The 13,787-nt window shown below is 35.4% G+C and overlaps 1 protein-coding gene across 1 annotated transcript in view; it reads left to right on the forward strand.

Annotated features, from left to right (window-relative positions):
• Nucleotides 1-13,787, forward strand: part of Gtf2h1 (general transcription factor IIH subunit 1) — a 28,129-nt gene that overhangs the window by 5,193 nt on the left and 9,149 nt on the right. The window contains exons 2-9 of the mRNA XM_048788204.1: nucleotides 2,966-3,134; nucleotides 4,704-4,896; nucleotides 5,638-5,803; nucleotides 7,161-7,254; nucleotides 8,495-8,644; nucleotides 8,777-8,856; nucleotides 9,421-9,457; nucleotides 12,101-12,339. Of these exons, the coding sequence (XP_048644161.1) occupies nucleotides 2,981-3,134; nucleotides 4,704-4,896; nucleotides 5,638-5,803; nucleotides 7,161-7,254; nucleotides 8,495-8,644; nucleotides 8,777-8,856; nucleotides 9,421-9,457; nucleotides 12,101-12,339 (1,113 nt within the window). The 5' untranslated portion in view covers nucleotides 2,966-2,980. The remainder of the gene's footprint in view (nucleotides 1-2,965; nucleotides 3,135-4,703; nucleotides 4,897-5,637; nucleotides 5,804-7,160; nucleotides 7,255-8,494; nucleotides 8,645-8,776; nucleotides 8,857-9,420; nucleotides 9,458-12,100; nucleotides 12,340-13,787) is intronic.

Genomic DNA, 13,787 nt, shown 5'->3' on the forward strand with positions numbered 1-13,787 from the left:
AGGTCTGAACCCAGTTCTACTTTCTTGATAATTTGGGAAAGTGCATTGATTTCTCAGACCCAGTTTTCTTATCTACAAAATGGAACTAATTTTAGGACCTTCTTCATAGGATTATTAAATATGGACTGAATGAGATAATACCTGAAAAGAACTTAGTCTTCAATAAATTTTAGATAATTTTTTCATATAATAATATGATTTTTAAAATATAATAATAAAACATGCTTTATATCTTTTCATGTAATTAAGTAGTTCTAAAATAGAGGCTTTTGAACTTTTTGAGCGACTAGCCTTTAATCAAAATCTTAGGAGAACATCAAAAGGTTAGTCAGTTAAAATATGGTATTGTGTAGTAAGAATTTTAACTCTGTTATATTTGGTGTATACATATCAAAACTGGAGATTGTAGAACAACATGGGGAAATATTTTCAGTGGCAAATGAAAAACAAAATCATTAGCTTGGATTTACTTTATAATATCTGTAGTGGTGATACAGTTAATATCAATGCAATTTAAAATGAAGAAAATTAATGTTAGGGCTTGGGGTTTGTGGAGTTTTTTAAAATTCCTTTTCGTTTTTGAATTTGATAAAAAGCAATTATCTAATTAGGCTTTAGTCTAACAAATTACAAATGCTCACATAATGCAGATTATCTCCACCTATATAATTCAACATTGCCTGACACTCTCTATATCCAAAACTGAATTCCTTGTGTTCACTTTCAAACCTGCCCTTCCTTTTCATTTATTTCTGTAAATGGCACCTTGTCCTCATGTCATTGAGAGTTAGAAATGGGGCATGAGTGAGCAATTGTGACACTTCTTTCAGTACTTATAATGTCTATTAATCTGCTTCCTTGGTTGTCCTTGATCCCTTCCTCTCCAGTTTCACTGCCCCAGCCTGGTTCAGAGATCTGTTCTGATCTCTCTCTAGTCTCTGTAATGCTACCTAGAGATTATTTTTCAAAAATACAGATCACTCAAAAGTATTTAGATATTTAGAGGGTTTTTGTTGCTTAGAACATAGAGTGGCATTCTCCACTCTGCTTCCATTTTAACCGTCTGACCTCATATCCCACTGACCTCCGACATGATTATCATATCGCATCCAGATTCTTTACCATTCTTAGAGAGTTTCACGCCTTTGTTCAAACCATTCCCTTTGTTTGCAATGCCATTTACCCTCTACTTTCTTCATCAAAATCCTCTCTTCAAGACCAAATTTATGCCTACCATGATGGCACATGCCTGTAATCCCAGTTACTCAAGGCAAGGCCAACCTCGGCAACTTAACAAGAACCTGTCTTAAAAAATTAAAAGAGGGGGTACTGGGGTTGTAATTCAGTGGTAGAGCGCTCACCTGGCATAAGGCTCAATCCTTAGCATCACATATAAATAAAAATTAAGATATTGTGGGCTGGGGATGTGGCTCAAGCGGTAGCGCGCTCGCCTGGCATGCGTGCGGCCCGGGTTCGATCCTCAGCACCACATACAGACAAAGATGTTGTGTCCGCCAAATACTGAAAAAAAAAAAAAAAAAAAAGATATTGTGTCCACCTACAACTAAAAAAATAAAAAATGAATTAAAAGAGGGACTGGGGATATAGCTCAGCGGTAAAGCATTTGCCTAGCACGTGTGAGGCCCTGGATTCGAGCCTCCACGTTATATAAAAATAAATTTAAAAAATAAAGGTACTGTGTCCATTTATAATGAAAAAAAATTGTTTTTAATTAAAAAGAGTTGGGGATATAGCTCGGCAGTAAAGCACCCTTGAGTTCAGCACCCAGTACTGCCCCCCCCAAAAAAGGATCCAGTTTATAACTATTTTTGTATAATAAAGAAACTACTTATACATGCAACAGTATGGTGAATTTCAAAATGGTGAAAATCTAGAGACATAAAAGTACATATGTAAGATTCCTGGTACAAAAACTAATAATAGGTGATAGAAATCAGAAGATAGTGGCTGGAGAGTAACGAAAACAGAATTAACTAGAAAATATATGAGGGAACTTTTCGGGGATGATGGAGATGTTCTGTCTCTCCTTTGGGTATTTGTACATGGGTGTATGCAATGGGCAAAACACATCAAACAGGACACTGAAAAAGCTATATATTTTGTTTGTTTGTTAATTAGACCTCAATTTTTTAAAAAATTGTATGGCAAACCAGGGCTTCCCAAGTAAAAAAAAAAAAATTGCCTGAGTCCTAACTCAAAATGTTTTTTGTGTCCCTTTTGGGACTTGACACATTCTAATTTGTATTACAGATAGCACACATACACACATTTTGCTCACTGGGCTAGAAGCTCTTTGAAAACAAATCTTGCTGTTGACTTTCATTCATCTTTGGAAAACTTATAGGCTCTTCGGCTCAGTACAAATTTCCTAAATAAATATATTCACCCTTCACCCTTTCCCCACCTAGAAGACCGTTCATGCTTGTAGTAAGCACTTGGAAGGCTAGATAGAAATGCCGCTTGAATTCAGGTGGTTGAGACCAACCTGGATAACACAGTAGAACCCTCCTCTTATACAAAGGAACCTGAGACTGGGAATGTAACTCGGTAATAGAGTGCTTGCCTGGCTTGCGCAAGGCCCTGGGTTCACTCCCCAGCAACCCCCCCACCATGTAAACACACACAAAAGCCTATAAGAGAGAGAGATGACTACTAACAATTCAGATAATCAACTTAAGAAAAATTAGAAATCGGATCTCACTTTTTTTGGTGTTGGGAAGCAAACGCAGGTCCCTGCACGTGCCAAGTAAGTACTTTACCACTGAGCTACATTCCAGGACAAATTTTTATAATACCTAGATAAACTGATATCTTCAAAATTATACTTTAAACTGTGCCTGAAAAAATAAATTTAAAAAAAAATTAAACCATTGTTGACTAAACAAACCCTTCCCAATTGATGTGTGAAATTTTTTTTTTCCATCATCTTTTTTTCCTCTTTTAGCACCTGATAGCCATCATGGCAACTTCATCTGAAGAAGTTTTGCTGATCGTGAAGAAGGTGCGTCAAAAGAAGCAGGATGGAGCTCTATACCTCATGGCAGAAAGAATTGCTTGGGCGCCAGAAGGCAAAGATAGATTTACAATCAGCCATATGTATGCTGATATTAAATGTAAGTCAGCTATACTAAGGTTTAATACATATGTATGACACATTTACTAGTAACTTTATAGAAGTATTGTTCATAAATCTTTGTGGGTTTTGAATTTTATATCAAAAAATCATGTAGAAATTACAAAATGCAGGCTGGGATTGTGTGTCATAGGTAGAGTGCTCGCCTAGCATGTGTGAGGCACTGGGTTTGATCCACATAAAAATAAAATAAAGATATTGTGTCTACCTGTGACTAAAAAATAAATTAAAAAAAAAAGAAATTGCAAAACAGGATCAGTGAATATATACTGTTTTATAACCTGATCTTTTCACTGTTAACAGATTGACATACAGATGTAAATCTGCCTCATGTGAAGATTTATACGTACTCTTAAAAATTGTGTAACACTACACTGGATGTGTGTGTAGTTGTGTATTTAACTCTTCTCTGTTGAAGGACAGTTATGAATGAAGTTTCCAGAATTTTGTTGTTGCAAGTATTTCCACAGTGTAGAACTGTGCACCAATATCTTTTTGAAATTGTGTAGGTAGAACACATCCCTGCCAAGGATTAACTGTTTCAAATTGTTTATACATTTTAAAAATTAACAGATGATGACAGGTTGTTGTATAATAGACTTGCACCATTTAGGCAAATTGTCTAATTAATCTTTAGTTATGTGGCCATCTTTTCTTGGGAAGATACATTCAACTTTATACTGAACAAAATGGGAGATACAAAGCTTTTTTTTTTTTTTTTTTAATGTGGTGTTAAGGATTAAACGCAGTGCCTCACACATGCTAATCAAGTGCTCTACCACTAAGCTACAACCCCAGCCCTATCCTTTTTTGATCACTTAAAGTGGTGACAGCATATTTTTCAGAGGCAACATCATGTATTTTCCTTTGCAGTTAATAAGCAAACCTTGGATTTGTTAAGCAGGGTTTTTTGTTTGTTTGGTTGGTTGGTTGGGTTTTGTTTGTTTGTTTGCTTGTTTTAAATGATAAGTCATTTTTGCTAATGTTGATTTTTTTTCTTATTTTTTTTAATGCAGTGTTAAAAAAGTGCTAGGCAAGTGCTTTGCCATTGAGCTACAGCCACAGCCCTTAATGTTGATTTGAGGCAGTGGTTTAAATTAGCTTCAGGACTCCTGGTTAGCTGATTACAAAGCTTTGAATTTTTTAAAATTGTTTTTATTTTACTTTGCGATGCTGTTGCTTCTCCCTAGGGCCTCGCACATGTTCTCACCACTGAGCTATAACTCCAGCCATGGTTAGAAAGCTTAAAGATTTAGGTTTGCCCTAGTTAAATGGAAGCATTGGTATCTGGAAGTGGAGGTGAAGTGGATGAGAAGTCTGACACCAAAAGAATACCAAAGAGGGAAGTAGTGTTAATAGTAAAATATTGATTCATACTGCGGTTACATGAGAAGAATAGTGCATTTCTGCAGAAGCCTTCAGATGGGAACAGAGCAGCTAAATCCTAAAGGGATCCTCAGTCTTCTTGGCAGGAAAAGTAACTTAGTATATAGCAGTTTACCCAATGTGGGTGAGTAGTTCATCTAATTAGCTTCATGCTTCTTTTTAGGCCAGAAAATCAGTCCAGAAGGAAAAGCTAAAATTCAGCTTCAGCTGGTCCTACATGCAGGGGACACAACTAACTTCCATTTTTCCAATGAAAGCACAGCAGTGAAAGAGCGAGATGCAGTGAAGGACCTTCTTCAGCAACTACTGCCCAAATTCAAGAGGAAAGCAAATAAAGAACTGGAAGAGAAAAACAGGTGAAGGACCAAAGATTTAGCTTTTAAAGAGATAGTATATTCTAGTCTTCTAGTATTGTAATAGCTTTGTTATTTCTCCCCGCTTGTGCTGTTATCTTTACCTCTATTTTTAGTTCTCAGTTTTAGCATTTTACTTACTCTGTAACTTTGGGGAAATGAGAATATGCAAACCCAGAAGTTAAATTAACTACATCAAGCCTAATGTCTGATTAAGAGCAGAACTGAGATTAGAAGGTACTAGGGTTCCTTAATTTCTTTTCCCAGTTCTTTCAGAGAATGGACTGAACCATTAGAAATGTGTAATAATGAGAATTTCATCACCAGTTATCTGTCAGGTGCTCAGTTTCCCAGCTCCCAGTACTTGTCACAATGAAGGATAAGTTGCTAAAAAATCTCAAGCATACCTCTGCTATTTCCCATTCACCTTTCTGTATGAAAGAGAATTCAGTAAACAAATACATACATAGTGATTATATTATTGTATTAACAAGGTTATGAAGATTAATAAGGCCAAATCCCTTAAAGAGTTTAGTCTTTGTTTCTTCAGATTTATCTTCCTTTATTTCTCCAAAAATTGTTTTGCTCTTAATTGCTTAAAAAATGAACTAAATGATCTCTGCTGCTCAGTCATCACAAAATAAAAGTTATTTCAATCTTTTGTGCCACAAAGTCTTTTAAAAATTTTATTTAAATGGTGTTTTATTCTAGAAGTTAATTATGTTTAATATATTCTATCACCAGAATGCTGCAAGAAGATCCTGTTTTGTTTCAGCTTTACAAAGACCTTGTTGTAAGTCAAGTTATCAGTGCTGAAGAATTCTGGGCCAATCGTTTAAATGTGAATGCAACAGATAGTTTTTCCACATCAAATCACAAGCAAGATGTTGGCATTTCTGCAGCATTTCTGGTATGTAAACCTTCTAAATTTCTGAAAGAAAAGAAGTGAAAATTCCAATGTGTGTGTTTTCTTTTTTTCATACCTTTATTTCATTTATTTATTTTTATGTGGTGCTAAGGATTGTACCTCATACGTGCTAGGCAAGCACTCCACCACTGAGCCTTAACCACAGCCCCTATGTTTCCCTCTATATTTCTTTTCAGTTACATTTCCTTGGTTTTGGGACTTGATCCTAGCCTAGTGGAAGTCAAGTGAACTTTGAAAGTGATTGTTAGAAATTGTACTAATACTGGACCCAGTATATAACCTAATAGTAGAGTACTTCCCTAGCATGTGTGAGGCCCTGGGGTCAATTCTCTGCACCACCAAAAGAAGAAGAAGAAGAGAGAGAAATTGGACTAATATTTTTAAATTTAGGGCTTTCTGGTACCTTTTTTAAGTGATTGCTGTATTTTAACTTATAATACAAAGTTAAATGTATAATGATATCATTATAGAAAAAGGTTTATAAGGACTGGGGTTGTGGCTCAGTGGTAGAGTGCTTGCCTAGCATGTGTGAGGCACTGGGTTCGATTCTCAGTACCACATATAAATAAAGTCCATTGACAAGTAAAAATATATTAAAAAGAAAAAGATTTATAAAATAAATCTAGTAGAAAATTGGGAATTCCTTACCTGTGGAATTAGGGAATAAGATTCTGAACTCTAGAGGAACTAGAACCATATTTATACATTCAAAAAGTTGAATGCCAGGGCTGGGGATGTGGCTCAAGCGGTAGCGCTCTCGCCTGCCAAGCGTGCGGTGCTGGGTTCGATCCTCAGCACCACATACAAAAAATAAAGATGTTGTGTCGGCCAAAAACTAAAGAATAAAAAAACATTAAAAAAAAAAAAAAGTTGAATGCCAGTTGTATGTTTGGTATCTTTCTGGTTGCTCAGTAGTAGCTTGAATTTATAAAGCCTTTCCTAAAGAAACCAGTTAGTTAATTTATGTTTAATTCATAACCAGAGTTTATAGTGGTTTGGGCATCTGTACAAGTTTTATGTTAAAGCTCCACTAGCTCTCTACCTTTTGACACTCAAACAAGCTTCCTTTATTCCTGACCAAATGCAATTTTTGACCATAACAGGCTCTCAAGGATGCAGATTTTGTAAGTTACTAGGAGTATGAGAAACAAGTCTGGCTTTTTTGAGCCCTGTCTCTATGCTAAAAGTGGAAGTAAAGGACTTACTTTGTCTATAGGTCATTTAGAAAGCCTGTTTCCCGCCTTTCTGTAGTGTCTGTTCAGTACTTAGTCATATTCTATGATGTTCTAACTAATATGTATGTAAATTCCTATGTGTATATATGTGGTCTTTGTTTTAGGCTGATGTCCGGCCCCAGACAGATGGTTGTAATGGTTTAAGATATAATTTAACTTCTGATATCATTGAATCCATATTTAGGACCTATCCAGCAGGTAAGAAGAATTAGTTCTTCAGATGGTTAAAATATTTGTTTGGATGAAATCTATATCAATGAAAAAACAAAAAGCTTCCTTTATTCCTGACCAAGTGCAATAAAATATTTTATCCATTGCTCAACATGTGGTAGAGTCTAAGGGCTCAGTCATTAATGTGCATTTATTAATTCATTGGTAATGATAATTGCCATTGTTTCCATCAGTGGTTCTTAAACTTTAGCCCTCAAAATACTTAAATGAAATAACTTGCTGCGGAGGCATCTATAAATGAATTCCTCCAGAGTGACCTTTCTAATTCACAAATCATTTGCTATGCAGAAAGCATCCTAATGATTTATGATTGCACCCAAAGAATGAGAGCCACAGTTTTAGTCATGCTCATAATTAGACAGTGTTTCTTTAAGCCATTTACTGTTCTCACTTCCCCACCCCTGCCCCTTTAGTCTTTAAGAAATGCTTCTCCCTCAGGATTCAGCTCACATATGGATTGCCTCCTTGTCACTTCTATAAAATCCTGTCTTATTCAGGCAGATCTATTCTCTCCTTTCCTAGTATTTTGTCTGCCCTCAAAGAATTATCATGATGTTAGGTAATTATATCTTTGTTTCTGATAACATATTCACATAGACTTTAAATATTTGCCAGACACTAGGACTTTTTTCTATATTTGTTTGATCACAAATACCATGTGAAGTGAATACTGTTATAACCCTCATTTTACAGATGAGAAAAACAAGGAACAGAGAGAGCAAAAGTAATATGTACAAAGTCACAACTATAAGGGGCAGGCTTAGAATTTTGAACTCAGATTCTGGCTGAAGAAACTGTTCTGAAACACTATATTCTCTAGACTATAAAATTCTAGTGAACTGAGCTGATAGTCCCATGGTTAATGAAATTTGTATTTTCTCATCACTTAACAAGAGTACCTTGGATTGAAAGCACTCATTTATAAATAAACAAGCAGACTTAGGTCAAACTCCAAGGTTCTTGGTTTTTCTGCTAAAACTTAAGGACTTTATTTTCTTGGTGCATAATGCAATTTTTTAAATAATTTGTTAAGATTTATAGTGCCTCGCCTAACTTCAAATCATATTTCATATATATCATTAGATTATGATATATAGCAGTAAGGAATTTATAGTTCTTGCTTTTAGTTGTATTTCTATTATCTAATCTGAGAGGTTTTAAGAAATGAAAATTTAGTAACTATTTCTTGTGGTTTTTCCCCCAACAGTAAAAATGAAATATGCAGAAAATGTTCCCCATAACATGACAGAAAAGGAATTCTGGACACGTTTTTTTCAGTCTCATTATTTCCATAGGGACCGGCTGAATACAGGGTCAAAGGATCTCTTTGCAGAATGTGCCAAAATAGATGAAAAAGGTAACTGTTTATCCCTGATACATTGTAGTATTTAGCTTTCCACTCTAGTTATTAGAACTATGAATGGTGTTTTTTTGGTTTTTTAATATCTGAAGGGTAAACTTTGAACTTTGTATTTCATTTGTTTTCTAGGTTTAAAAACAATGGTTTCATTAGGAGTGAAAAACCCACTACTCGATTTAACAGCTTTGGAAGATAAACCATTAGATGAGGTAAGAAACAATAAAAGGAGTTAGAAAGCAGTATTTTCCTAACCTTAACATTTTCATAGTTTTTAAATTGCGTAAGTGTAGATATTCCACTTATTTTTTAATTAAATTATTTATTTATTCTAATTTGTTATACATGATGACAGAATGCACTTCATTTCATAGTACATATATAGAGCACAGTTTTTTAAGTTAACTGTACACAAAGTATTTTCACACCATTCATGTCTTCATACATGTACTTAGGGTAAATGTCCAGCTCATTCCACCATCTTTTCTACCCCCTTACCCCCTCCCTTCCCTTCCCTCCCCTTTGCCCTATCTAAAGTTTCTCCATTCCTCCCATGTTCCCTCCCATAGATATTCCACTTATGGTATTGTAAAAGAAGGAAAATACTGTTATCTGAAATGGTTTTTGAAAAGTATTTTTTAGCACTCTTGAGACCCTGGGTTTTTGATCCTCGGCACCTTTAAAAAGGGGGGTGGGGGGCTTTTCAGTAGTATTGTTTGCCATTAAAATTACCTTGAAGAACTGAAATCCCTGTATGAGTTGCTAAAACTTTTTAGAAACAATTTTTTAGCTTTCCCATGAGCAATTATCCAGGTAATTATCAGGGCTTAATATGATAAGTTCAGCATTCTACCTTAGTGGCTAACTTTTTTTTTTCTTCCCGTGTTTACTTGTTTTTGTGATGCTAAGGATCCAACCCAGAGCCTCAAGCCCTATAGGCAAGCACACTATCACTGAGCTACATCCCAGCCCCTAGTTAACATTTAATCTAAAGAAATGGGGATAAATGTTAGTAGACTGGAAGATGTTATAACAAACATTTGTTGATTGATTGCCTGCTATCTGCCTAGCCTTGAGTATTCTGATGTCCCTTACCCCCCACCCTAATCTATTCCAACAATTAGACCATTAAGTGTAAGCTACCTACCTCAGTATCATGAGTCCAAGTGTACAGATTTGTCCATTCACAGAGAAAGAAACTATTCCTTTCTGATCTAGTGTTAATTCCATCTGTCTCCATCTCTGGTCCAAGAACTTGCCTTCTTCATTTATTCCCGTAATTCTGTTTTTCATTTTCTTATCATTCTTCTGCCTTATTTTCTGCTGACTACATAAACATACATCCTTTTATTTTCTCCTTTCTAACTTTTCCCTTTATTTTAGTACATGTACCCAGTTAAGGAAAAACAGTGTTAAAATTTTGTGCTGCAATCTGATTTCACATTAACAGAAAATAATCTTTGGTGCTCACGTGAGTCATTTCCTTGATATTCAGTCATTTTTCTTGGTAGTTCTCCAAACTCAGTTATTTCATTGGTGAATTTCAGCATATTACAAACATATACCGCTTTGATTCATCCTGAGAAAATGCTTAGTGAGCTTTAAAGATGCAGGTTGTTAATAAAAATAATTGCATTTTGTACATGCACTTTATAACTTTTTTATCTCTCTAATTATCCATGTCAATACCGTAGTTGTTAAAAAAAACATAGGCTTTAAAACCAAACTACTTAACTTAATGCTGATATTTTTTAACATTTCTGAATTCAACTATTTTTGGTTTTTTACTTTTTTCAATAAAATGAAACTAATTGTACTGGCCTTATAGGATCATTTTAAAAGTTAAAAGAGGGAGCTAAGAGTGTGGCTCAGTGGTAGAGTACATGCTTAACCTTGGGTTCAATCTCCAGAATCTACCCACTCCCAGTAAAAGTTAATAGAACTGGTATGTGGTAAGTGCTCAATAAGAAATAGGTGTTATTTTTATTATTATCTACATTTTTAAATGCCTTCAGAGTATTCTGTTGTATTGGTATGGCTATTTCAACGTCTGCATAGCCAATTATTTTATTTTATTTTATTTTTTGGTGGTACTGGGGATTTGAACTCAGGAACTCATGCCAGGCAAGCACTCTGCCGCTGAGCTATATCCCCAGCCCCTAACCAATCTCTTTAATAGAAACAATCATTGATTCTATTTTTCCTTTAAATACCTTTATTTTATTTATTTTTAAGTGGTGCTGAGGATCGAACCCAGGGCCTCACACGTGCTAGGCGAGTACTCTACTGCTGAGCCACAACCCCAACCCCTCTATCAACTTACAATTGTTTTAACTGTCACAGGATATTATCAAGCCTCTTTCTGAACAAATTCTGTTTCATTGCTTTAAATACTAATTACATAATGACAAATCCCAAATATCCCTGATCTAACTGAAAAGCACCAAAATCTTATATAAAGTTACCTGCCTGATACCTCCACTTATATATTTTACATATATCTTATCTTACCATGTCCAAAATGGAACTTGTGATTCCCATCCTGATAAACTTTATTTCTTCTGGCTTTTCCGTATCCCAGTAAAAACCATTATTAACATTTGCTCAGGCCAAGAAACAAAACAAACAAAACCTGGGAGTGTCTTTGATTCCTCCCCTTGGTTCACATCAAACTATTCAGTTCATCAGCAGGTCCTCTGGTTTGATTGCTTGTTTAGTTTTCTATTGGATCTTCCTGTTTGTACTTTTGGCCCATATAGTCCATTCTCCTCTAGCAGGAAGAGGTGTAAATCAGATCTTGGTGTGAAGCTCTTCGATGCCTTCTTATTGAACTTAGAATAAAAATCAGAACTCCTAGTCAGGCATAGTGACACCCACCTGTAATCCCAGCAACTTGAGAAGCTGAAGAAGTACGATCTCAAGTCTTAGTAACTTAGCAAGACCCAGAATAAGAAATATAAAGTGCTAGGGGTAAAATTCAGTGGTAGAGTTCCTCTGGGTTCAATTCCCAGTTAATCCCTACACACACACACACACACACACACACACCACACAGAGCCCTCCCATAAGGCTCTGCTTCATTTGGCCCCTATCTACTACTACCTCAGCTTTGGCCTCTGCCACTCACTCAAGCCCCATATATAATGACCTCATTTTGGTTCCACACCAAGTTTTCTCCATCTCTGGACCCTTTACACTTACTGGTTTTTTGCCTTCCCTTCCCCTATTTTTTACCCATCTGTTCTAATGTCGCCCTATCTAAAGTAACTCTACCCAATTCATTCTATCATGTTACCTTCTCTGTTTTATTCCCGTTAATTTGTAACTTCCAAAAAGCATCTTGTTTTGCTTGATAACTACTAGTCGTTTTCTCAGTAGAGTATGTTCCATGAAGCTGACACAAATGGCATATATGAAGAACATAGTAATTATTGAATCGATGCAAAAATCACATAGGAAGCCTTCTATTATCTCTCTGGAACTTTTTTCTTTTTCCTGTTAATTGTTGGGGGTTGAAAGACAGAAATAGAGTACTTTTACTATGTATGACTGGTTTCTTCTTCTGTGCTATCTTCAGGTATTATCATGGTCCAACTCCAATTCAGTCACTACAGTATGCAACGAGTCAGGACATTATTAATTCTTTTCAAAGTATTAGACAAGAAATGGAAGCTTACACACCCAAGTTAACTCAGGTAGGTGACTTATATTGTGTAGTTCCCATACTTACTTCCTCGATTTATGAACACAGCCAGCTTGAAGTATATAACTAATATTTTAATTGGCTTTAGAGACCTATTCCTGAAAAATAATTTCTTTTAAAAAAAAGGAGGTAGAGAAAAGGTATTTGGCATATTTAGGAAGCATCTGAAGGTAATGAAAAACAATGAATTTTGTGATTGCTAAGTTTTTATTTCCACACACTCGGTCGGTTTTATTAGGGAAATGGCCAAATTATTTTTTACCTTCATTCTCTGGATAGTCTACATGACCTCAAACTCAGAATATGTAAAATAGAGATCATTATGTCTTCATTTTTCTCACCCTTCACACTTACAGTTAACTGGCAAGTTCTATCAGTTCTTTCAGTATTTCTTGATTCTGTCAATTTGGTTTAGGCAAACTATGTATTTTCCTCAACATTACTATAAATTCTTTTCGTTAAAAATTAGAAGAGTAATTACTAGGCACTAGTGGGTGGGAAAGGAGTGAGGGTAAAAGGGTGGATGAATAAAATATCACAGTGAATCCCATTAATTTGTACCATTAATATGTTAATAATTCTTTTAAAAGATCCTTTGTACTTTGGCCCTAACCCACTTCTCCAATTCCATCTTCAGCCAGTCTCCACTCCCTCTACACACAACTTGAGTTCTATATCACTCTAAAATATCCAGACTCTTTTGATCACATCATTATCATGCTTCCTGTGCTTTTCCTTATGCTTTATATCATCTTAGAATGCCCAAAGACTTGGTTCTGCCCCATAGAAACTAATAGTGTTTATTTAAGAATCAGCTCAGATTTTATTGCTTCTGTAAAGCAGTCTTCGACATGTACAGAGAGGAATTGACTTTTCTGTTTTTGAAGGCACTAAGGCATCTAGTATAGACCTATTGTGGATTTTATCCCACATTGGAACCTTTTTAACTTTTTGTTTTGAAATAATCTCAGATTTACAGAAAGTTGCAAAAAGTGTTTTTAGACACCCCCCACCATTTTTTAAAGTAAATTAACAGTGTAATCTCCCTTTACTTCTAGGTCTTTCAATGTATGTTTCCAAAAAGCCAAGCCATTGTTTTAAATAACACAGTACAGTTATAGAATTAATAGTTAACATTGTTGGCTGAGGATATAACTCAGTGGTAGAGCACTTGCCTACTACCATGCACAAGGTCCTGGGTTCAGTCCCCAGCATTGCTAAATAAATAGATAAACATTGATAAACTATTATTATCTGTCCTAACAGGTCTTAATAAAAATGGGCTGGAGATATGGCTCAAGCAATAACGCGCTCGCCTGGCATGCGTGGGGCACTGGGTTCGATCCTCAGCACCACATAAAAAATAAAAAAATAAAGATGTTGTGTCCACCAAAAAAATAATAATAATAATAAAATCACACCAATTATATCACTAGAGTT

This window comes from Marmota marmota, unplaced genomic scaffold (assembly GCF_001458135.2).
Source record: "Marmota marmota marmota unplaced genomic scaffold, marMar, whole genome shotgun sequence".
Taxonomy (NCBI): Eukaryota; Metazoa; Chordata; class Mammalia; order Rodentia; family Sciuridae; genus Marmota; species Marmota marmota.